The sequence below is a fragment of the Mus caroli genome, unplaced genomic scaffold (genome assembly GCF_978045245.1).
Source record: "Mus caroli unplaced genomic scaffold, Mus_caroli_1 scaffold_2, whole genome shotgun sequence".
Taxonomy (NCBI): Eukaryota; Metazoa; Chordata; class Mammalia; order Rodentia; family Muridae; genus Mus; species Mus caroli.
This window is the reverse complement of record NW_028227257.1, coordinates 159,100,250-159,125,511: the sequence shown is the minus strand read 5'-3', so window position 1 is coordinate 159,125,511 and position 25,262 is coordinate 159,100,250. Positions and strand designations below refer to the sequence as shown.

Here is a 25,262-nt window from a genome sequence, read left to right as displayed (position 1 = left end):
GGTTCCTCAGAAAATTGGACATAATACTACCAGAGGATCCTGCAATACCTCTCCTGGGCATATATCCAAAAGATGTTCCAACTGGTAACAAGGACACATGCTCCACTATGTTCATAGCAGCCTTATTTATAATAGCCAGAATCTGGAAAGAACCCAGATGTCCCTCAACAGAGGAATGGATACAGAAAATGTGGTACATTTACACAGTGGAATACTACACAGCTATTAAATAGAATGGATTTATGAAATTCCTAGGCAAATGGATGGACCTGGAGGGCATCACCCTGAGTGAGGTAACCCAATCACAAAAGATCTCACATGATTGCTACTCACTGATAAGTGGATATTAGCCCAGAAACATAGAATACCCAAGATACAAGATACAATATGCAAAACACATGAAACTCAAAAAAACTGAAGACCAAAGTGTGGACACTTTGCCCCTTCTTAGAATTTGGAACAAAACACCCATAGAAGGAGTTACTGAGACAAAGTTTGGAGCTGAGATGAAAGGATGGACCATCTAGAGACTGCCATACCTGGGGATACTTCCCATAATCAGCCTCCAAAATGCTGACACCATTGCATACACCAACAAGATTTTGCTGAAAGGACCCTGATATACCTGTCTCTTGTGAGGTATGCTAGAGTCTGGCAAACACAGAAGTGGATGCTCACAGTCAGCTATTGGATGGAACACAGGGCCCCCAATGGAGAAACTAGAGAAAGTACCCAAGGAGCTAAAGGGTTTGGCAACCCTACAGGTGGAACAACAATATGAACTCACCAGTTCCCCCTGAGCTCGTGTTTCTAGCTGCATGTGTATCAGAAGTTGGCCTAGTTGGCCATCATTCGGAAGAGAGGCTCCTTGGTCTATAAAACTTTATATGCCTCAGTATGGGGGAATGCCAGGGCCAAGAAGTGGGAGTGGTTTTGTAGGGAAGTGGGGGGTCGGTTCTGGGGGACTTTTGGGATAGCATTTGAGATGTAAATGAAGAAAATACCTAATTAAAATATAAAAAGAAATATATCAAGGGTTTGAATATCTTGATTTAATTAATCATAGGGCAATTCCAAAAAGGGCCTGAAGAATTGAGCAATGTGAGAGAAAGAGATTTCAGTGATTGGACTTTCCAGGTAATGTTAGGATCTAAGACATGGTATATGGGTAAGATCCAAGCCTGAGACTGAGAGGGCAGAGGCAGTGGAGTAAAGGGGCATCAGAACTGAGAAGTGAGGGCACATGGCAAGGAAAGCCACAGGAGTTTAAGGAGAATTTGCCAGCAAGCAGGTCTTCTGTGGAGGGGGAATGGCTTGATGGAAGATGACAAGGATGCAGAATTTTGCATGAATCCCATGGTCTGTGGTTTTTAAGATGTCCTAGCTTTTCAGAAGTAGTTTTGTCTATCTTATTCCCAGCACCAAATGTTTCGTTATAGCTATTAAACTTGAATCCCATGGTCTGTGGTTTTTAAGATGTCCTAGCTTTTCAGAAGTAGTTTTGTCTATCTTATTCCCAGCACCAAATGTTTCGTTATAGCTATTAAACTTGATACTTCACTGTTTTGTTCTCTGGCCCTAAATCCTTAGAAAATATCATCTATAAGTCATTTTAAGAGCCAGAGATTTATAGAGACCATAATAAAACAATGAAGCAACTGGAAATCCATTCATATGTGTGTGTGTGTGTGTGTGTGTGTGTGTGTGTATCTATGTGTGTGTGTCTGTCTGTCTGTCTGCCTGTTTGTGAGTGTGCATGCAGGTATGCACTGTGGTGATGCTTGCATGTGCACATGTGTGTACCTGTGCAGTAGCTAAAGGTGAATATCAGATGTTTTCTTCTACAGCTCTCCATCTTCTTCTTTGGGACCTAGTCTCTCACCGACCCCTGTTGATTTCATGAGACTGATCCAGAAACCCTCAGGGTTCAGCTGCCTCTGCCTCTTAAGCACCAGGATGATAGGCATACAATGCCACTCCTAGCTTCTAATAGATGCTGGGAACTGAACTCAGGTCCTGACAATTATAGGCACTTTCCTTGCCTAGCCATCTCCCCAACTTAATGCATTTAAAAAGTACTTTATTTAAAGGTGATAGATCCTCATTGCCAAATAAAAACTACTAAAGCATGGCATTTTAAGAGTAGACATCCAGCTCTCCCTCATTGACTCTTCAGTCCTCCAACAACCTACTCCAATATAGCCTTAGTTGTTCATTGACTGTGCATCCAAACATTCCTTTTGGCAGACAGCAAGCCATCAGGCTGCTCTCTGAAGTGTGTTATCGTTTGACAGTTTTTCTTAAGGGTGTTTTCACAGGTACAGATCAGTCAGATCTTAATTATTTTAAGTTCTCTATTGTGTGGCAGTAATAAGGATGACATCGTTTACATCTGTCCTCCATCTGTGAAGAATGCTTTCTCTTGCAAACACTGTTGCGGTGATTATTCTTGGACATACATCTTTGCATATTTTATAATGAATGTGTATGTAGGGCAGCTTGACAGAAATAGAATTCTTGCTGTGTTTTTGTAGTTCTTTCTCTTCACCTTCCCCAGGTTTTCTGAACTGTTTCTGCACAATCCACAGGACTTGCTTCTGGTCTATGAAGCAGCAGTGCATGCAGCCACCTACAGCTATAACCTTAAAATCACCCATGGATCCTTAAGAAATAAGGGGGGAGAAATGGATTTCATCAGAACCTAGTGAATCCAAAGTTTTCTGAACTTCCTTGTGTTTTACAACCAGTTACAGGGGCTGGAAAGATGGCTCATCAACTAGTAGCTCCCCCTGCTCTTGCAGAGAACCTGCCTTTAGTTTCCAGCATCCACTTGTGGCTCAGAGCTGTCTGTAACTTCCGTTTTAGGGGATCCAATACCCTTTTCTGGCTTCCTTGGGCTCATGGATTGTTCTGGGATTCAGAGTTGAAGCTCACTGAGATGGTTCTTGGATTCTCAGTCTTTCCATAGCTGTGGGTACATCTCTCCAACTCTAAAGTTCTCCATCTGAAACACCAATCATTTTTACTGTTTCTTTCCATGAATTATCCCAGTTTGTTTTTTAGTAATTATTCATCCACTTATTAACTGCATTCTTTATCTCAAGGTATACTTTTCATTAGATTTGCTTGAAAATCTGTTTTCCTTATGAACAATGTTATAATTTTCTACTCCTCTGTTCACTACTTTGAACAACTTTTGTCATACTTCTAAGGCATCAGGCATTCTAAAATATCCAGATTTCACTGAAAGCCACTTCATTTTGTATTCTATTTTCCTTCTGTAATAGGAGGTAGTAAAGCAGGCTGAAATGGTGCTAAAGCTCCACACTCAAAGACACATCTGGCATCTACTAGCTAGGTGACCTTGTGGAAATAAATCCCGTCTGGACCCCAAAAGTAAAGAGAGGAAAACAACCTTACTATCAGTTTTCTTTCCATTACTACATCAAAATACCTGAAACAATCAACTTATAAAAAGGAGAGGTTTATTTGATCTGATAATTTGGGCAGTTTCCACCCATTATTTGTTGACTCTGGGACTTTTGGGCCTGTGATCAAGCAGCACATCATGGTAGGGGCCTGTGGCAGAACAATGGCAACCACTTAGTCACTGGACTTGAAAGAAATAAGTTCAGCCGAAGCCCCACAATTCTCATCAACGTTCTCACTCTTAGAGACCTCACAATTCCAGCCTCTTTAATGCCTCTCCCATCTCCCAGTAGCAACAAGCTGGGAATGAAACCTGTAATATACCAGACTCTGGAGAAAGAGTTCAAATAATCTATAGCATTTGACCCTAACCTTCTAAAATCCATGCCCATCTTATAAGGCAAATGTGTTTAGAGTCCGTATTCAGGGATTTTTGAAGCCTTGATTATTCTACTGTTCCTCAAAAGTCCATGTCTTCTCTATGACTCTAGACAAACCTAGCCATGGAACCCAAAAAGACAAGTTACATACTTTCTACTTACTGTAGGGTAAACAATACTATTCTGAACTCAGCAGGGAGATTAAGACCTGAAAGTCAGTCTGACACCTAGGGAATACCAGTTTCTAGTCAGTTAAATGCATCAGTATTGTATTGAGAAAACATAGCTTTCACAATGGGTTTCCAACAATGAAACTTCTGGTTTGCTGGCTTTTTAAAAGATGCCATGTTGGGAAGTTCTTCCTGGAAAGGAACTGAGAGAAGCCTCCAGCTAAAGCCAGCAAGGACATAAAGCCTCCTTGCCCTAGGCAACTGAACCCCAGCACTAATCTCATGTGTACAGAAGTTACCATCCAGAGCCTTCAGATGAAATCTAGCCATGAACAAGGTTTGAGTGCACATGTGTGAAGAACTCTGAGGCTGTCATGATCTGGATTCTGACTGGTTGATGATGAAAGTGAGGTCAGATGTGAGTGTTATTGAAGCTGGTCAGTTTATAGTGAGTGATTCTACTCAGACATGTAGCAAATGTACCTTGCTTGATTCTCTGCATTTATCCATCATGTTGATTGACTTTCTGCTTTAATGAAGCATGGTCTCTTTGCCCTGTCTATTTCTTTCCCTTTACCTAACCACTCTATTCCAAAGAATTCACTTTCTTCTCTGTTAGTGTTTGAAGATCTATGCTGTGTGAAAGACTCAGTTGTTAATGACGATGTAGCACATATTAAGAATGATTCTCATATGTTGGTTATAAAATGGGTGCGCTCAGTCCCTGTGGGTTATAATGTGCTTTTGTAACACTGCACCTTCATTACGTTGCTGAGGAAAGCAAGACCAGGCTAGCTTTGGAGCTTTGCCCTAGGCCATGCCTTACTGGTCATGGAGCCTAGTCTGTCATTCACCACTGGAGTTCTTTGTTTTATCCACCACAGTACTCTGTAGCTCTGCTCTTCCGACCTGTGTATTTGCATAACTAGGCAAGTGAAGTTAAAAATACTTCTTGGTTTGTTAAGCTTCTTCTGATTCCTTGAGGTAGTTAGCTTGTTGTGTGTATTGTATTTTTATTTAATGATAAACCAGGCATATAATTGTGTCAGCAATCCAAACAATGCTCTTAGAGGTGTGCTACAGATGTTTTATATTCTGGATGGAGCAGTACACAGTCTCTGGATTTGTAATGGTCCTTTACCAGCTCTGTACTGATGTCTGTTTTAGTACATAATGAAAGACTGCAAAAACTAAACCAGAAAAGCTCTGAACATATCCATGGCTCATTTGTTTCTGAACTGTATATTTCCAAAGAGAGATATTTTTTACCTGCATCACAAGTATTATAGCTCAATGATAACCACATTTTTTGAGTCATTTCAAGAGAGGATTCAGAAATTTAAAGATATGTTCCCATTAATGGAAGGATTAAATAGAAAGATGGAGCAAATACATTAGAGAGAAAAAGCAAGGAAACAGCAACATAGTTTTCTGCCTCATCTCTCATCTGCTGACCCCAACTGGCAATTTATTTATTTATTTATTTATCTATTTATTTATTCATTTTATATATTTTCTTTATTTACACTTCAAATGTTATCCCCTTTCCTAATTTCCCTTCCAATAATTTCCTATCCCCTCCCATCTTCCCCTGCTCCCCAACCCACCCACTCCCAATAATGGTCCTGGCATTCCCCTATACTGGGGCATAGAGCCTTCACAAAACTAAGGTCCTCTCAACCCACTGATGACCAACTAGGCCATCCTCTGCTACATATATAGCTAGAGCCACAAGTTCCACCATGTGTTTTCTTTGATCAGTGGTATACTTCCAAGGTGCTCTGGGGGTTCTTCTTAGTTCATATTGATGTTCCTACTATGGGGCTTCAGACCTTTTCGGTTCCTTGGGAACTTTCTCTGGCTCCTTCCTTGGGGACCTTGTGCTCCCTACAATGGATGACTGTGAGCATCCAGTTCTGTATTTGCTAGGCACTAGTAGAGCCTCACAGGAGACAGCTATATCAGGCTCCAGTCATCAAGCTCTTGTTAGCAGCTGCCTAGTGTCTGGGTTTGGTGGTTGTTTAAGAGATGGATCCCCAAGTGGGGCAGTCTCTGGATGGTCTTTCCCTCAGGCTCTGCTCTCGAACTTTGTCTCTGTAAATCCCTCCATGGGTATTTTGTTCCCCATTTTAAGAAGGAATGAAGTATCCACACTTTGGTCTTCCTTCTTCTTGAGTTTCGTGTGTTTTGCAAATTGTATCTTGGGTATTCTAAGTTTCTAGGCTAATATCCACTTATCAGTGAGTGCATATCATGTGAGTTCTTTTGTGATTGGGTTACCTCACTCAGGATGATATCCTCCAGATCCAACTATTTGCCTAAGAATTTCATAAATTCATTGTTTTTAATAGCTGAGTAGTACTCCATTGTGTAAATGTATGATATTTTCTGTATCCATTCCTCTGTTGAGGGACATCTGGGTTCTTTCCAGCTTCAGGCTATTATAAATAAGGCTGCTATGAACATAGTGGAGCATGTGTCCTTCTTACAAGTTGGAACATCTTCTAGGTATAAGCCAAGGAGAGGTAATGCTGGATCTTCTGGTAGTACTATGTCTAATTTTCTGAGGAACCACCAAACTGATTTTCAGAGTGGTTGTAACAGCTTGCAATCCCACCAGCAATGGAGGAGTGTTCCTCTTTCTCCACATCCTCACCAGCAACTGCTGTCACCTGAATTTTTGTTCTTAACCATTCTGACTGGTGTGAGGTAGAATCTCAGGTTTGTTTTGATTTGCATTTCCCTGATAATTAGGATGCTGAATATTTTCTTCAGATGCTTCTCAGCCATTCAGTATTCCTCAGTTAAGAAGTCTTTGAATGTGGTAACTCTGTACCCCAGTTTTAATACAGTTATTTGATTTTCTAGAGTCCAACTTATTGAGTTCTTTATATGTATTGGAAATTAGTCCCGTATCAGACTTAGGATTGATAAAGATTCTTTTCCAATCTGTTGCTGGCCTTTTTGTCTTATTGGCAGTGTCTTTTGCCTTACATAAGCTTTGCAATTTTATGAGGTCCCATTTGTCAATTCTTGGTCTTACAGCACAAGCCATTGCTGTTCTATTCAGGAATCTTTCCCCTAAGCCCATATATTCAAGGCTTTTCCCCACTTTCTCCTCTATAAGTTTCAGTGTCTCTGGTTTTATGGGAAGTTCCTTGATCCACTTTGACTTGAGCTTGGTACAAGGAGAAGAGAACAGATCAATTCATAATCTTCTACATGATAAGCACCAGTTGTGCCAGAACCATTTGTTGAAAATGCAGTCTTATTTTCCACAGGATGGTTTTAGATCCATTGTCAAAGATCAAGTGACAAGAGGCATGTGGGTTCATTTCTGGGTCTTCAGACCTATCCCATTGATCTACCGGTCTCTTGCTCTACCGGTACTATGCAGTTTTTTTTTTTTTTTTAATCAGAATTGCTATGTAGTACAGCTTGAGGTCAGGCATGGTGATTCTGCCAGAGGTTCTTTTATTGTTGAGAATAGTTTTTGCTATCCTAGGTTTTTTGTTATTCCAGATAAATTTGCAAACTGCCCTTTCTAACTCAGTGAAGAATTGAGTTATAATTTTGATGTGGATTGCATTGAATCTGTAGATTGCTTTCTGCAAGATAACAATTTTGACTATATTAATCCTGCCAATCCATGAGCATGGGAGATCTTTCCATTTTCTGAGATCTTCTTCAATTTCTTTCTTCAGAGACTTGAAGTTCTTGTCATATAGATCTTTCACTTCCTTAGTTAGAGTCACACCAGGGTATTTTATATTATTTGTGACTATTGTAAAGGATGTTGTTTCCCTAATTTCTTTCTCAGCTTGTTTATCCTTTGTGTAGAGAAAAGCCACTGATTTGATTGAGTTATTTTTCTACCCAGCTACTGCACTGAAGTTGATTATCAGGTTTAGGAGTTCTCTGGTGGAATTTTTAGAGTCACTTATATATATTGTCATATCATCTGCAAATAGTGATATTTTGACTTCTTCCTTTCCAATTTATATCCCCTTGATCTCCTTATGTTGTCCAATTCTCTAGCTAGGACTTCAAGTACTATATTGAATAGGTTGGGAGAAAGTGGGCAGCCTTGTCTAGTTCCTAATTTTAGTAGGATTGCTTCAAGTTTTTCTCCATTTACTTTGATGTTGGCTATTGGTTTGCTGTACATTGCTTTTATGACGTTTACATATGGGCCTTGAATTCCTGATTTTTCTAAGACTTTTATATTGAATGGGTGATGTTTTTTGTCAAATGCTTTCTCAGCATCTAACAAAATGATCATGTGTTTTTTTTTCCTTTGAGTTTGTTTATATAGTGGATTATGTTGATGGATTTCCATATATTAAACCATCCCTGCCTCCCAGGGATGAAGCCTACTTCATAATGATGTATGATCATTTTGATGTATTCTCGGGTTCAGTTTTCGAGAATTTTATTGAGCATTTTTGCAACAATACTCATAAGGAAAATTGGTATGAGGTTCTGTTCCTTTGTTGGATTTTTATGTGGTTTAGGTATCAGAGTAATTGTGCCTTCATAAAATGAATTGGGAAGAGTTCCTTCTGTTTCTATTTTGTGAAATAGTGTGAGGAGAATTGGAATTAGATCTTCTTTGAAGGTCTAATAGAACTCTGTACTAATCCCATCTGGTACTGGGCTTTTTTTGGTTGGGAGACTGTTTATGACTGCTTCTACATCTTTAGGGAATATGGGGCTGTTTAGATCATTAATCTGATCCAGATTTAACTTTGGTACCTGGAATCTGTCTAGAAAATTCTCGATTTCATCCAGGTTTTCCAGTTTTGTTGAGTATAGCATTTTGTAGTAGAATCTGATGATGTTCTGGATTTCCTCATGTTATGTATCCCTTTTCATTTCTGATTTTGTTAATTAGGATACTGTCTCTGTGCCCTCTAGTTAGTCTGGCTAAGTGTTTATCTATCTTTTTGATTTTCTCAAAGAACCAGCTGCTTGTTTGGTTGATTCTTTTAATAGTTCTTTTTGTTTCTACTTGGTTGATTTCAGACCTGAGGTTGATTATTTTCTGGTGTCTACTCTTCTTGGGTAAATTTGCTTCCTTTGGTTCTAGAGCTTTTAGGTGTGCTGTTAAGCTGCTAGTGTGTGCTCTCTCTAGTTTCTTTTTGGAGGCACTCAGAGCTATGAGTTTTCTTGTTAGGATTACTTTCATTGTGTCCCATAAGTTTTGATATGTTGTGTCTTCATTTTCATTAAACTATAAAATGTCTTTAATTTCTTTATTTCTTCCTTGACCACATTATCATGGAGTAGAGTGTTGTTCAGCTTCCATGTCAACGTTGGCTTTCTATTATTTACATTGTTATTGAAGATCAGTCTTTGTCCATGGTGATCTGATAGGATGCATGGGATAATTTCAATATTTTTGTATCTATTGAGGCCTGTTTGGTGACCAATTATATGGTCAATTTTGGAAAAGGTACCATGAGGTGCTGAGAAGAAGGTATATCCTTTTGTTTTAGGATAAAATGTTCTGTAGATATCTGTTAAATCCATTTCTTTCATAACTTCTGTTCTTTCACTGTGTCTCTGTTTAGTTTCTGTTTCCAGGACCTGTCCATTGATGAAAGTGGGGTGTTAAAGTCTCCCACTATTGTGTGAGGTGCAATGTGTGCTTTGTGCTTTAATAAACTTTCTTTAATGAATGTGGATGTCTTTGCATTTTGAGCATAGATATTCAGAATTGAGAGTTCATCTTGGAAGATTTTAACTTTGACCAGTATGAAGTGCCCCTCCTTGTCTTTTTGATAATTTTGGAATGGAAGTAGATTTTATTCGATATTAGAATGACTACTCCAGCTTTTTTCTTTGGGCCATTTGCTTGGACAATTATTTTTCTAGCCTTTTACTCTGAGGTAGTGTCTCTCTTTGTCCCTGTGGTGGGATTCCTGTATGCAGCAAAATGTTGGGTCCTGTTTGTGTAGCCAGTATATTAGTCTATGTCTTTTTATTGGAGAATTGAGTCCATTGATATTAAGAGATATTAAGGAAAAGTAATTGTTACTTCCTGTTATTTTTGTTCTTAGAGTTGGGATTCTGTTCTTGCAGCTATCTTCTTTTAGTTTTGTTGAAGAATTACTTTCTTGCTTTTTCTAGGGCGTAGTTTCCCTCCTTGTGTTGGAGTTTTCCCTTTATTATACTTTTAAGGGCTAGATTTATGGAAAGATTTTGTTTGAATTTGGTTTTGTCATGGAATACTTTGGTTTTTTCCATCTATGGTAATTGAGAGTTTTGTTGGATATAGTAGCCTGGGCTGACATTTGTGTTCTCTTAGGGTTCTATAACATTTTTTCCAGGATGTTCTGGCTTTCATAGTCTCTGGTGCAAAATTTGTTGTAATTCTAATAGATCTGCCTTGATATCTTACTTGACCCTTTTCCCTTGCTGCTTTTAATATTCTCTCCTTATTTAGTGCATTTGTTGTTCTGATTATTGTGTCGGGATGAATTTCTTTTCTGGTCCAGTTTATTTGGAGTTCTGTAGGCTTCTTGTATGTTCACAGGCATCTCTCTTTTTAGGTTAGGGAAGTTTCCTTCTATAATTTTGTTGAAGATATTTACTGGCTTTTTAAGTTGAAAGTCTTCATTCTCATCTAACTATTATCCTTAGGTGTGGTCTTCTCATTTTGTCCTGGATTTCCTGGATGTTTTGAATTAGAATCTTTTTGCATTTTGCATTTTCTTTGATTGTTGTGTCCATATTTTCTATGGAATCTTCTGCACCTGAGGTTCTCTCTTCCATCTCTTTTATTCTGTTGCTGATTCTCGCATCTATGGTTGCTGATTTCTTTCCTAGGATTTCTATCTCCAGAATTGTCTCCCTTTTGATTTCTTTATTGTTTCTACTTCAATTTTTAGATCCTGGAAAGTTTTGTTCAATTCTTTCACCTGTTTGGTAGTGTTTTCCTGTAACTCTTTAAGGAATTTTTGTGCTTCCTTTTTAAGGGCTTCTACCTACTTACCTGTGTTCTCCTGTATTTCTTTAAGAGAGTTATTTATTTCCTTCTTAAAGTCCTCCATCATCATCATGAGAAGTGACTTTAGATCCTTACCTTGCTTTTCTGGTGTGATGGTGTATTCAGGACTTACTATGGTGGGAGTGTTTGGTTCTGATGATGCCAAGTAACCTTGGTTTCTGTTGCTTTTGTTCTTATGCTTGCCGCCCGCCATTTCATTATCTCAAGTGCTTGTTGCCCTCAATATATCTGAATGGAGCCTGTCCTTCCTACAATCCTGGTTGATTCAGGACTCCTCAGAGTCCAGCTTTCTCTGTGATCCTGTGATTCTGCTCTCCTGTGAACCTGAGATTCTGGGTGTGTCAGAGTTCTTGGCAGTCATGCTCCTTCTCAGACCCTGAGATCCTGGTTTGACCAAGCTCCTGCTATCCTGGGATTCTGGAATCGTAAGATCCTGGGCATGTTACTGCGCCTTGAAGTGGTGTCTCCTCTGGGGAATGTGAGGCTGTCTGGTGTGTTTGAAACCAAGGTATACCAGCACCGATCACAAGGTACCCGAGCCACTGGTCAGGCAGGGCTCCTGTGTCCCTGCTCCTGCTCTCATAGGACTGTCATAATTGGTTTGGAACAGATGTGTTTCACTCACCAGTATTCTAAGGTCCTGAGCATGCTAGGGTGCCTGTGGCATGGAGAGTCCTCTGGTGACATGGGACAGCCTACTGATTTCAGGTTCACGGTTGCCTGGAGCTGCTGCTGACTGAATGGAACGCCCCAACTTGCATTTTAATGAGATATTTCCAGGTGATTCTCAGAGACTGTAATGTTGCCAAAATATCGTTTGCAGTCCTCTTATGGCAGAGATACATGGCACATGCAATGACATTGTTTGTTTTCCAGAATGCACCTCTTCCTCAAATTACTTTATTGTTCTCTGAGAACATGGTTGTGATGAGTTCTTTTGCCAGGTACTAAAATTGCCAGGTACAATATGAATGTGCATCCATATTGATTGCACAGTACACAGACAGCACAATCACCTATGGGGGCCTCAACCAAAGCAAACCTATTCCCAGGAATTGTCCTATTGCTTTGACTATATTTCTATTCTTTCTGGGGACTCAAAAGTTATTTATCTACTTCAGCCTTGATATGTAGGGCATATAACATGATTTCATTCCTAAAGCTTGAGGTCTTACACTTATTCAACAATATCATGCTGTAAATACATTATTTACCATCTGTTGAGCATTGACAATCAACACTGGTTTCAATTTTTCTCTGATCATATGCACACCACTGATTATGAAGGCATAACTAATATGTCCAGTGTATCACTGACAACACAATGGCCTCTTAAGATAGGTATAGAAATATACATATATACAAATTCAATTACACATGTAATTGTGAAATTTACATTGTTATAAAGTAGTGCTTTTTTCTTACTGAAAATTCATACAATATATTCCTTTAAATTTTTATTTTTGAGATTATAATTACAGCATTTCTCCCCTTTCCTTTCCTCACCACACCCTCCCATATACTCCTCCTCATGCATCTTTAAATTCATGGCCTTTTTCCTGTGCACATAATTGTTATTACATACACACACAAACATACACACACACACACACACACACACATCAATTAAGGCACAAATAGTACATGTATGTGTGTTTTCAGGGATGACTATTTGGCCCGGGAGCACCAGTTGGTGTGCTCTTCCCTAAGAGGACTACCTTTTTGAGTCATAATTTGCCTCAGTTTCTCTAGTTCTTTGTGTAGGATTGAGGCTTCATGGGTTTGTCTGGATACACTTTGGCATGCCCATTTGTGTCTACTTTGTTTACCTCACAATTGGGAGGTCATACTGATGAGATTTGGGTATAGCGTATGATATTACTAGAAGTTACAACATCACAGCAAACTCCCTGATCCCCTGGCTTTTACAACCTGTATGACCCCTATTTCCTGAACCTTCACTGTGAGAGTATTTTGTAGATGTATCCATGGGCACTGGGCTCTACAACTCTGAATTTTGAGTAGTCATAGTTTCCTGGAGTGGTCTCTGTCTCATGTAAAGAGAAGTTTTTTCAGTGAGTTGTGAAAACTACATTTATCTCTGGGTATAAGTAAGATGCTTATAGATTGTTAGTAGGAATTATGTTGGACTGGTAAGTTAGTGATTTCTCCTCTAGCTAGCATATTCTTCTCTAGCACTGAGTAGTTAATTAGGTTTGCAGTACCAGACATGAACTTCCACTTGTTGAGTGAGTCTTAACTCTAAGTAGAGAACTGTTGGTTACTGCCATGATACTCAGTCCACTACTGCACCTAAGGGTTTTTGTGATATGCTGGTCATTGATGGGGTTCATAGATACTATAGTTAAGTAGTCATATTGGTTGCTTCCCTCCTTTAGAAGCTAGCATGGTGACTACTGGCACCGTGAAAGCCAGTTCTCAAGTAGTGGGTGTTGAAGTCAGTTCCAGCTCAGTGGCATCTGTGCCCTGTGGACAAGTGCATTGCAACTTTTTGCTACTTTGTGTGTTCTTCTATTTCCCACCCCTTATCCCCCCCCCCCACCCTTTCACTCACTCATACTAGATTGGAGAGATGGAAGGAAAAAGGGAGGAGCACAAGATAGAGATCCCTGAATTTAATTTCTTTCCTTTTATTTCCTCTTTGAGCATGACTAACAAACAGCAATCAGCCTCTCTAAATGAGGATACAACCACCCAACCCTGTGTCTCAGGGCTCTCAAATTTATATACCCTATGAAAAGTTTCCAGAATTCCAAACATTGTACAATTGCAGAAATTATCTGCAGCTGGCAAAATCATGTTTATGCTAGAGCACAGGCCAAAGCATGGTCAGCTGCAGCAGCCAGTCAGCATCCCCACATCCTTACTCCCAGGGATTAAAATGACTCAAAAATGTTACTACAGAGCATGGTGCTTTCGTGAATACAGACATGTATCTCTGCGATGCAACCAAGGGCAACGGCAGTAAGTTGGGTGTTTTGAGGGTTTCTTGGACAGCCCTGGACAACAACTCAAAAAGGGGCTTCTCGTATCTGTTATTAGGGATTTTGTTCTATGATATTTGGCTTGTGGAGGGAATGACATCAGCCCAGATGAGAAAAGTTCATTAAAACTGCTTATATTTTTCCCTACTCCAGTTCCTCCCCACACCACTAGCCACTCAACTCCACACCCATTCTTCTCTCTTTTAAAAAAACAAACAAGTAAATAACAAAACACAAAGAAGCTACAAGAACCAATTAAAAAAAGAATATCTCTCTCACACAGAAAGAAGAGAGAGAAAAACTCACAGAAACATAAAATCTAAAACCATAGTATATTATCAAAAGACCAATAAGACAAAGAATACTGTTACAAAGCAATATGACACAAAGTAGTGCTTTCTTATATATGTGTGTTTATATGTGTGAGTATATGTGTGTGTGTGCACCATATATGCATATGTATATATGTGTGTGTGTGTGTGCATGTGTGTATATATATATATATATATATGTACATATATATATAGGTATGTATATAAGTGTGTGTGTATATGTGTATAATATGTGTGTGTGTTTGTGTGTGTATAACTTACATATTTTAGGTGGGAGATACACATGCCATAGCTTGAATGTGGAGGTAAGAGAACAACACATATGACTTGTTTTACTCTCCATTATGTGAGTCCTGGCATTGAACACACGTTATCAAGGCTGGGAGAGAGTGAATTCACTGGCTCAGCATTAGAAGTCTCTAATGCTTTCTTGGTGTACATTACTCATTTTAAACTAATGCCGTCCTTCACATTTTAGCAATTATCATGTTTTCTTATTTAAAAAGTGAATTATAAACTTGATCCTTGCTTTTCTGTCCTCTTTACTAGAGCGCATGTCTTTCAGGGGAACTGGCAGTTAGTTAGAATGTAACGACCTCCAAGAGGAGCAGGCCCAGAGTTGCAGGTTTCGAATGAAGTTTCCCTGCTAACTAAGAAATACATAATCTTTGAGTGGACATCTTAAGTGGAATAAATAATCAAATCAAAGACAAAGAATACTGTTACAAAGCAATATGACACAAAGTAGTGCTTTCTTATATATGTGTGTTTATATGTGTGAGTATATGTGTGTGTGTGCACCATATATGCACAATATATATATTCTCTGTGCACCATTTATGCTTTTATCTTGTTTTGTGGAATAAAATGAGAGTGTTACATCTAGGGTGATAGATATACTTTCATTTCCATTCATATATGTGTATCTGCAGACACACACATGCACATAAATTTTAAGCCTATCTAGTAACATATCTGGCATGTCATGCATATTGTTTGTTGGCTGTATTTTCCACTAAATGTAACTCCAGAAAGCTTTTCCCTATTCACCCACATTGAGAGAACATGATTGGGAAGGATGTTGTGACTGTCGTTCATAAACTACCCACCATAATGTATTTTTGACCAAAACATTTCTTTTGAACCTGGACTCTGAGGCTGTGAAAGCTCAAGACAAAAAGCCATGTGTTTATATGTTTGTTCTGTCTGATAGGTTTAGCTGTCTCCATAAACAGCCTTTGCTTGTGGGGAAATTGGGAAATGAAAACCAGGATGGAGGGCTTTCCTCTCTACCATTCACTCCAGCACATGACCATCCCACTTTGCTGTGCTCTTTCCAAGCTGAGGATCCATAGCAGCCTCTTTCTCTTGTCACTCTGGTTCTTGCATGGCTTCAGAGGGGAGGAGCTGATGAGGTTAGGAAGTGCTAGTTGAAAGATTTCCACAATGACTGGCTAGAAACACTTCAGTAGAGTTGGATGTGACCTAAATATTTAAAGATCTTTATCTTGTTTACTGAAAACCTTTGGGTCTCAGAGTTAGACTGCACTGAAGGAATAACCTGGATTTGGCTGATACTTCTTAATTAGAAACACTCTACCAAGATGCAAATACAATCACTACTAAGGGTTTGGGATCCCATTATTTTTATCTTTAGTTTATAATTTCTTTTTGCATTTTAGAGATATTGGAGATTTATAAAGGACTTCCAGATGCCTTTAATGTGCTGTCACGGTGACCAGCCATGCATTTTATAATTTTAAAGTTACCTCTATATTTTCTATTCCCACCATTTATTCCTTTTTATAATTTTGGAGTAACAGGAGCCAACTACAAAATAATAAGACCCAGCCGGCAGCTGTGAGACCGTGTGAGCATGAAAATGCTTCCTATCTCATGCACAGTCACTGTGTAAATGCAAAAATTTACTGAGTACCTTCTTTTTCTTATTTTGTGGAGTTTGAATGAAACTTTAAATAATTAATTCAAAATTTATGGCCATTATTATATTTCCTATCTGTTAGTAATGTTTTATGAACCAAACTATCCTCACAATCTTGGCTAACAGAAATCTTAAAGCATGTAACACTTCATTCACCCATAAAGGTAATTTAATTCACAGCCTGTTTCACTGAACTGAAGCAACTGCCACTCAATGTGCTAATTAGGAAAGCAGAATTGCTGTTTAACACAAGTGCTCAGATCCCCAAAGTATAAGCCTAAAACATGAGCATCACACCGTTACCTCTCAGAGCTCCAGAAAGGCTGTCGGCCTGTGCTGGCTTCTGACCAATGTACCTTCAAGCAATACCAGTCACTTTGTTTGGGGAGCCAACATCAATAGTATTTCTTCTTTTAATGTTTTAACTATCCTTTAACAATACATATTATATTCAAAAGATTTTTTTCTCTTGTGAATTTTTAATAAGCCTACTGAATTGTTTTTCTTTCTGGTTCTCTTTTTCACACTGTTTTCAGCATCTGAGTAGGATTTTAATCCAACAGACTTGAAAGTCAAAACTTATTACATGTTGCCATCTTACTATTTAAAAAGTAGGAGGCAGGAGAATCTCAAGTTCAGACCATTCTGAGCTATGATACACTTTCAAGGCCAACTAGAGTTACATTATAAAAGGGCAAGTACTGTCAAAACACAGAGAAAAACCAGGTCAAACTCACCTTTTTGTCAAGAGCCCGTTTTACATACAACCTCACAGCTGCTGTGTGACCTTAATTCATTTGTGAGGGCAAGATTCTCATAGCATAATGATTTTTCTAAAGGTCCCACAATGGCAATAAGTGTGCTCTTACAATGGCAATAAGTTCAAAATGAATTTAAGGGAGGAAGAGATGTTGAAGCCATAGCAGTTACATAATATCATTATTTTTACTCCATGAACACAACACATGTGTTTTATGTCAGTAGAATCATCATTAGTAAGTCTTTCGGTTTTGTAGATTAATTTTCTTACAGAGATCTGTTATTGAATGTTATTAACTAATAGTTAAGGAAGGGCTATATGTTTCATAATCATTTTATTAAATTATATGTTAGTATGCAAAATTTAACATGTCATAAGACAACGAAATTTTAACGACTCATTTGGAGATTGTTTTTCTCATTATAGTGTACCAACTTGCATTTCTAACTTATTGAACAAGCAGGCATTTCATTCTCCATCACTTCTTCCTTTTTTCAACATCATTGATTATATATGTGTGTGTGTGTGTGTGTCTGTGTGTGTGTGTCTGTGTGTGTGTGTTATATAATAGATTTATCTGCTACCAATTATTGGCAGGTAATGTACCAGGGACTTGCTTGCAATTTTGAATGAGATAGCTAAACTTTGTTGTATATATTTTGTCCCAGCAAAGACAACACGTCAAGCAACTGGGTTACAGTAATAATTACTTCAAAACAGAGCTGTTGCAAGAATGGAGGAAGCTTAGCATTCGATAAGAGTAAATAATGTACAAATAAAGTGAAACTCTGGTGCTGTTTGGGAGTGGGAAGTGTCATGGATACCAAGCTGGAGTTGAGCCATGAAGGATGTGATGAGGAAGTGTCTAGGTTGAAGTCTCATTATTTACTCCATCCTTAGGGTCACAGGCTAATGTCACCAATCCCTTGCCCACTAATAGAGAGTTTAGATATCAGCTAGAGAGTTTAGATACCTCTTGTACTCATGAACAGAGTGCTTGCATTCAGGTGCCTGCATGCATTGCGTCACCAAAACTTCCAATTTTGAGATCCTGGACACAGTCCTTGTGCTCACTTCTCCTCTATAAAAGTCCTTATAGTTAAAAAGTGTTGTGAGGATTAAATGAGTTGAAGTATGCAAAACATGCTCAATTTAGTGTCTAGACAATAACTATGTATATGCAATTATTTTTATCATTTACATTTAACATTTATTCTGTGCATTTATAACTTCTTTAAGATCAAATCCACATCTAACTTGTTTTGATGGCTTCTTAATTCCTTTCTGAATAAATAAATATAAAACATGCCAATTAAAATAACAATGATGAGCCCTAATTCGTTTTTTTTTTAAATAGCTTATTTTCAAAATAACACTTTCTTTAAAAAGCAAAACTCTAAATAGATTTTTAAAATATTGTAAACATTTTCTATTTGTAAAGTATATGGATGGACTAAGACCCATGCCCATCTATAATTGTAGTTTTTGTTCAGATATTAAAATAAAATAGAAAAGCTACATAGGCAAAAGGTGAAGACAGAAATTTGAAAGGAAGAGGGGCTGGGGGAACAGAAAGTCATCTGTGGAAACAATGGGTGCAATTACGATGCAGTGAATGACTGTAGGTTTTACAAGAAAGAATAAACAAGGTAACTTTCCTACTCATATTAGCCTGTTTACTGAATATTCTTTGCTCCAGGCATTATCATCTAACCACTTATCCTCTGCCTAGACCATTCCCCATCAGCTCTTACCATACAGTGGGTAGCTATCTCATAACTCAGAACTCTGTGTCCCCAGGAATTTACACTGCCAGAATAGTTTCAAAACTACACTTCTAATGCTAATAGTTGAGACTTATGTGCTCTTATATTTCCACTCTGGTGTCTCTAGTCTCTAACTCGCCTCCCACCACATAAGAAGAAACACTTGTGGTCCCCAAATTCCTTACTCATGCATCCAGATTTCTGCTTGACTCAAGTTATCTCTTCCTCATTCAGCTTCAAGTCCTTACTAAAGAATGAAACTTGCTTTGAAGAACTCATAATTACTGTTGCTCTCATATGCAAGGAGAATATTTCTAAAATGAATGAGCCTACATTTATAGTACACATTTATGAAATTTTAACTGGTTCTATGTTTATATCTTTTATTCTTAGTTCACATCTTTTTCTGATAAATCTTAGAGGGAAGTCTTTATGTGTATATTATATCCTCTCTCCATACACATGCAGGCACATATCCATATATAAATGCTAAATTAAAAATGAACAATAAATTTTGTGTAAGTGAGAGAATAGAGTCAAAGCTATCACTTGACTTCCAGAACACACAGTGTAATGATTTCTTGAGTATGTTCCTAGGTTTACTTTTTAAAAAATATCTTCTTGAGACTTTTCTCTTGCTCTTTCCCTATTTCTATAAAATATTAATTCTATTTTTCAAATAGTTTTACTACAAAAATACCAGGAAATAATTACAGTGTTATTCTGCAGACACAGGGGAGAGGGACTTTATTTGTGCAATGCTGAAGAGAAATCTTCGCTACCTGAAATACACGTTTCTAGTTTTAAAAGTCAATGATGTACACACAGACTTTTGGCCAACAGCAGAGTTTCTGTTATTATGGCCCTGACTTCAGCAGAATAAATTCATGCCAGTTGATTGTCTCTGCTTTTTAGCATCATTCATTCTTTAATACTATCCAAGGCTCCCTGGTAGAGTTAGAGGAATTTGTCAAAAAGAACTTGCTGAAAATTATGTAACAGGGTTATGGAAGGCAGTAGAGTGTCTTGTACAAGTCTTTTGACTGCCCCCATAGAATTGGACTCTTATTCTGTGGCCCCACTGAAGCTGCGTAGATGTCTACTGTAGCTACTGTGTTGCCTTAATGAACCCTTTGGCATAAGTGCCTCTTGCCTGATTCTTATAGGTCCCATCAGCCTGGAGGAGTATTTGATTTCTATTTATTGAAATTGAAATGATATGCAAGGATTGAATGAATTCCCTGGACCATGTTCTGAGTTAACTAGGAAAGACGTAGTGGTAGGTGGATTGATTAGAGGTACAGTATGGAAAATCTTGTCAGGGCTATCTCACACAGGAGAAGGGCCTTGCTAGAAACGTAGAATGGGAGAGCTTTAGTAGGAGATGGTAGAGAGAACCAGTCTGCAAGGTTGTGTTGAAAAAAGAGACAGGATTAGACTCATTCTTTCCTACTGATGCCAGACAAGACAAGCCTGCTGGGAAACAGATTCCACAGAGAAGCAACAGCTTTAGGGGCAGCACCTACTCCAGTTCTTGGGGACCCACATGGAGACTGAGTTGTATATCTGCTACATATGTTCCTGCCATCTTGGTACAGACCATGTACGCTCTTTGGTTGGTAGCACAGTCTCTGAGAGCTCCTAAGGGTCCAGGTTAGTTGATGCTGTTGGTCTTCCTGTGGAGTTCTATGCTCTTTAGGGCCTTTAATCCTCCCCCAACTCTTCCATAAGAGTCCCCTAATCTCCATCCACTATTTGACTGTGGGTATCTACATTGTTTCAGTCAGCTGGTGGGTAGAGTCTTTCAGAGGACAGTTATGCTAGGCCCCTCTCTGAAATAGAGGGAAGGGGACCATCCTCTCAGAGAAGAGGGGGAAGGAGATGGAGGAGGGACCCTGTGGAGGGGAAGCAGTGATTGGGATGTAAAAAATTAATTAATAAAGGAAGAATGGAAGGGAGGAAGGAAGGAAGGAAGGAAGGAAGGAAGGAAGGAAGGAAGGAAGGAAGGAAGGAAGGAAGGAAGGAAAAGAGAGAGAGGGAGAATTTGTATACTACAGACTTGGAAACAGGTGATCAGAATATGAAATTAGATGTTAAGGATTTAGGTTTCATTGAAATCTATGGAGTGATCCTGTAGTTCTTCAGCCTCAATAATGAGTTAAGGGAACATTTAAGAAACCATTTAAGTGAATGTATGCTTATGTCAAAATCAACTCATGTTAAGTACACAGTTGTAATGTACTGACTTTTGTGGGCAGCAGTTGATGTTGAAGGACTCTCTGTCTCATCCACAGGTCGTTATTCTGTACTTTGAGCCAAGTACATTTCGTTGTATTCTCCTAAGGTGGGCTCGTCTTCTTGGTTTTGCTACTGTTTATGGAACTGTGACCCTCAAGCTTCACAGGTATGTTATGTTTCTTCACTATTTATTCTCACAGAGGAGCCAACTTGTCTTGTTTGTAGTTGTAAACTGAGCTGGCCATTATTCAACAATGTAAATAGTAAGATAGAATAATAAACATGTATATCTCACACATCCTGGTTAGGTTATTTCTTCACTTGACAGCAGCTGGAGCAATCTGGGAAGAAACTCAAGTCAAAATTTTTGTCTATTGAACTAGTCCATAAGCAAGTCTGTGGGGACATTTTCTTGAGTAATGGTTGATGTGTCATAGCCCAGCCGTTGGGATGTTAACAGTATTTACTAGTTAAATCAAAATAGAAAGACAATACAAATCACTCTGTTGGTTTTCCAGGATAAAGTTATTTTTTTAATGGTTTTGGATTAAAAGTTGTGAGGCTCTTCCCTGGGGAAGACTAATCCTCCTGCTCTAACCATTTAGTTGCCTGTAGCCATTTGTCTAGGATTGGGGACCTGTAAGATTCCCTTTTCCATGCCACTATGTCTATTGGTGTCATCTTTGTTCAAGTAACATGTACAGACTAAGCATGTTGTACTTAAATATTTAGGAATAGCTTACATGTTCATATTTTCAAACATATACCTATATTTAGAGGGCGATAGAGGGGTTTGAGGGATGAAATGGAAGAGGGAAGATGATATATTTTTACTTAAGAATTAAAAGAAAGTACTCAAAAAGTTTCTTTTCTTTTCTTTCTTTCTTTCTTTCTTTCTTTCTTTCTTTCTTTCTTTCTTTCTTTCTTTTTTCCTTTTTACCATTTGGGGATTAGCAACCTTGAAAAAATGGAAGATACTGTAAGTTCTCTTACAGTTAGTTCAAGGCAACCCAAATATGAAAATAAAATAAACTACCTGTCTATAGTGCTGGGGTAGGGCCTGGAAATCCCTGGCTTTGCCATCCCTCTTATCTGCAAGTTTAAAGAAAGCCTCAGTGAAATTGTGCCAAAGAGGAAGGAGGAAAAATTCCCACAAGGTGACACTGAATGAAACCCTGGTACTAATGAGTAGGGGCAGATATGATGACCATAGAGTATACTCTATGTACCCACCTGGCTGTGAGTATTTCTCAGTCAAGGTATGGCTCATGCTAAGTGTACTTTCAATGATATGTGTTATGTTTAGTTTAATTTCTGTCATTACACAATCTTCTGAAATTATGATAATTACTCTGTCTTCTACACAAAATCAACCATCTCCCTTACCTTCTGCTCTTCCTGGTTCCCTCCTTCTCTTTCTCTCCCTTCCTTTCTAATTAATTACTGAGAGTAATCCAGATCAGATGAATGAAAAATTGAATTAATGAATGAGTAGAGGTCAGTTGAGATCTCTAAACTGCTTCCTACAGTTCATTTATATTCCCCAGCTTACCATGTGATACTCGGGGTGACCCAAGTGCTTGGAACACATAACATTTTGGCTGGAAAATATTTTGAGGGCAGCGGTAAATAGCATCAGCTCATAAAGTGAGATTATTTCTGTTCAAGTACCTTTTCAAATCATCCTGATTCTTTCCAGGAAAAAGATGAGTTCAGAGCAGCTAGGTTTTTCTTAACACCTGTCACACCCCTGCTAATCTCATTTGGAAGAGGCAGACCAGGCTGCAGGCTTAGAGCTGTTCACTTCAGTGCTGTGTCCTTAGGAGTTATTATTCTGTTCTATTGTATTTATTTCCATTGCTGCTATCTATTTATGGAAAGTATTGGCTGTTTTTTCTTTTTAGTAACAATATGAAGTTCCCTTCAAAATGCTTTAAAACAACAAATAGAAACTGATTTAAAGAGAATATTAACTGGTTCTGAGACAACAGCAAACATGAGGACATATGAAATAATTAGAATATGGGAAACTGGTTTCTTTAATCATCTTTTGCTTATTTTAAAGACTGGAATGGAAGCTATTTCCTCTGTGAGTCTCTAGAAATTATGCCAGTGAAGAATGACTGCTAAAGGCTTCAAACTGGTAGATATTGTGTCTAATTTAATGAGGAAAATTACTCTAGTCCTGTGTGAATCTCATGGCTTTACTCTTGTACTCTGTGTTTTTTCTTTATTGCTTAAATTTAAATCGTTCATTCATAAACTGAGCAGTTACCATTTCTAGAAAACTGTGAGCACACCAAAAGTAGGACCGGCCAGCCCAGCTCTGTTTTCCTGCTCTAGGGTTACAGCAAAACACCATGACCAAAATCATCCCAGGGTGGGGGTGGTGATTTGCTTACCCTTCTTCCTCATCACTTCCATCAGAGAAGAAGATAAAGCAGGAATTCAAGTAAGAGCAGATTCAGGAACAATAAAGGGATGCTACTTACTCCCTTGCTTCCCTAGAATACATACAGCTGTTTGTTTTATATAATCCAGGTCTGCCTACCCAGGGTTGGTGCTGTGCACAGTGGGCTGGGTTCTCCCATATCAATCATCAGTCAAGACAATGTCCCTGCAGACATGCGCATATGCCAGTCTGATGGATCCAATTCCTCAGCTGAGGCTCCCTCTTCACAGATATCTCTAGTTTGTATCAACTTGACAAAAACTAATCAGCACAGCTCCCATCTTCTTTGATGTCCTGTATTTGTTGGATGGAGGGTACATTACATTTGATACTCTGTATTTGTTGGTTGGTAGGAATGCCGTATTTGATATACTGTGTTGGATAGTGGGAATACTGTGTTTGATATACTGCATTTGTTGGAGGGTGGGTAGTTTTAGTGAATGGAGCTTAGAGATGCTTTCTTTCTGACTGGATTTGAGTCAAGAAAGGATTTGCTTACAATACAAGGCAGAGAAGTAACACAGATCTTAATAATTCTAAATTTGAATTTTATTTCTTCTGTTATCTACATGTGCAATAAACGCATCCTATTTTAACATCTAAGAATTAGATTCATCATCTATAAATTTGTACTTCACCTGTGCAACTGTAAGGATGACATCTAATTTGAAAAAGTCAGGTAGGAGAATTTTAGCCACAGAAACTGAGTGTGTGAAAATTACACTGAAGTTTCAAACATTGAAGCAATATGGGCAAGGACATAAGAATAGAGCAAAAGGCAGAAAACCAGGCCCTAGGAGAGCCCTATCCAGGATCTTAAGGGTCAAAATATTTTAGGCTGAGGGGACAGCATATTCTTAACATTGTAGCCCTAGTCTCATGGGAACTTCATTTTCATATCTAGATTTATTTATTTAATACAAGGAAAGAAAAAAATTACTTCTCTAGGCAGAGTATTCTAGGCCAATTGTGAGTGATCACACTCACAATAGGAAATGACTTTATAGATTTTGCATATAGACTAAGCCAGAAAGACCAAAGGCTGTATTTCAGCATTTTCCTTAAAGACTAAGCACTTTTCTGTCACCAGTTCTCTTGCTGGTTGATTGTCATGTCTATACAATACCCAGAGCACCAAATACTTGGGGAAAGGTCATGGAAAAGAAACAAGACCTCACTGGCTCTGTTTTAGAAATACCACCTTTAGTGTGGGTTGACTCTGAGGATGCCTTCTGTGTACATAGTGTGAAGTTAGAAATGGCATGGAACTGGGTTTCAGGAGGCCTTATTTAAATCTCAGTTTAGCTTCTAACACTAAGAAATCATAAGGCCTGTTTATTTTATAAAAGAAAGAAGTATACCAGTTGGCGTGAACTTCCTCTCTATCTCTTTACCATGTCAGTACACTGTACCCTGGGAAATTAAAGGCTAATGTACTTTTTACCAAATCTCTCTTTCTCTTATGTCCTTTTCTCATGGAGAAGCAGCACACAGCCAAAGGCACCATAACAATCCAGAATAGGATTGTAAGATTCTGAGGCTATTAACTCTGCAACACGGGATTGAGTCGAAGTGGGGTAGAGGCAGAATTGTCTCTCCTGGGAGGAGTGTTGTGCCATGTATGCTGTTTGGAATTATTTGCATCTGCAGTAATACAGAGTAGATGGCATCCATCCACCTACCAGCCATTTACCCATCTGTTTATTTGTGGAGTTGGGAATTGAGCATGGAACCTCACATATCCTAGTCACAGACTCTATCACTTCAATTATACTC

General features: G+C 38.5%; 1 protein-coding gene across 1 annotated transcript in view; it reads left to right on the top strand.

Moving 5' to 3' along the window:
- Gpr158 (G protein-coupled receptor 158) overlaps positions 1-25,262 on the top strand; it is a 406,464-nt gene that overhangs the window by 336,402 nt on the left and 44,800 nt on the right. The window contains exon 6 of the mRNA XM_021152640.3: positions 21,091-21,200. Within this exon, the coding sequence (XP_021008299.1) occupies positions 21,091-21,200 (110 nt within the window). The remainder of the gene's footprint in view (positions 1-21,090; positions 21,201-25,262) is intronic.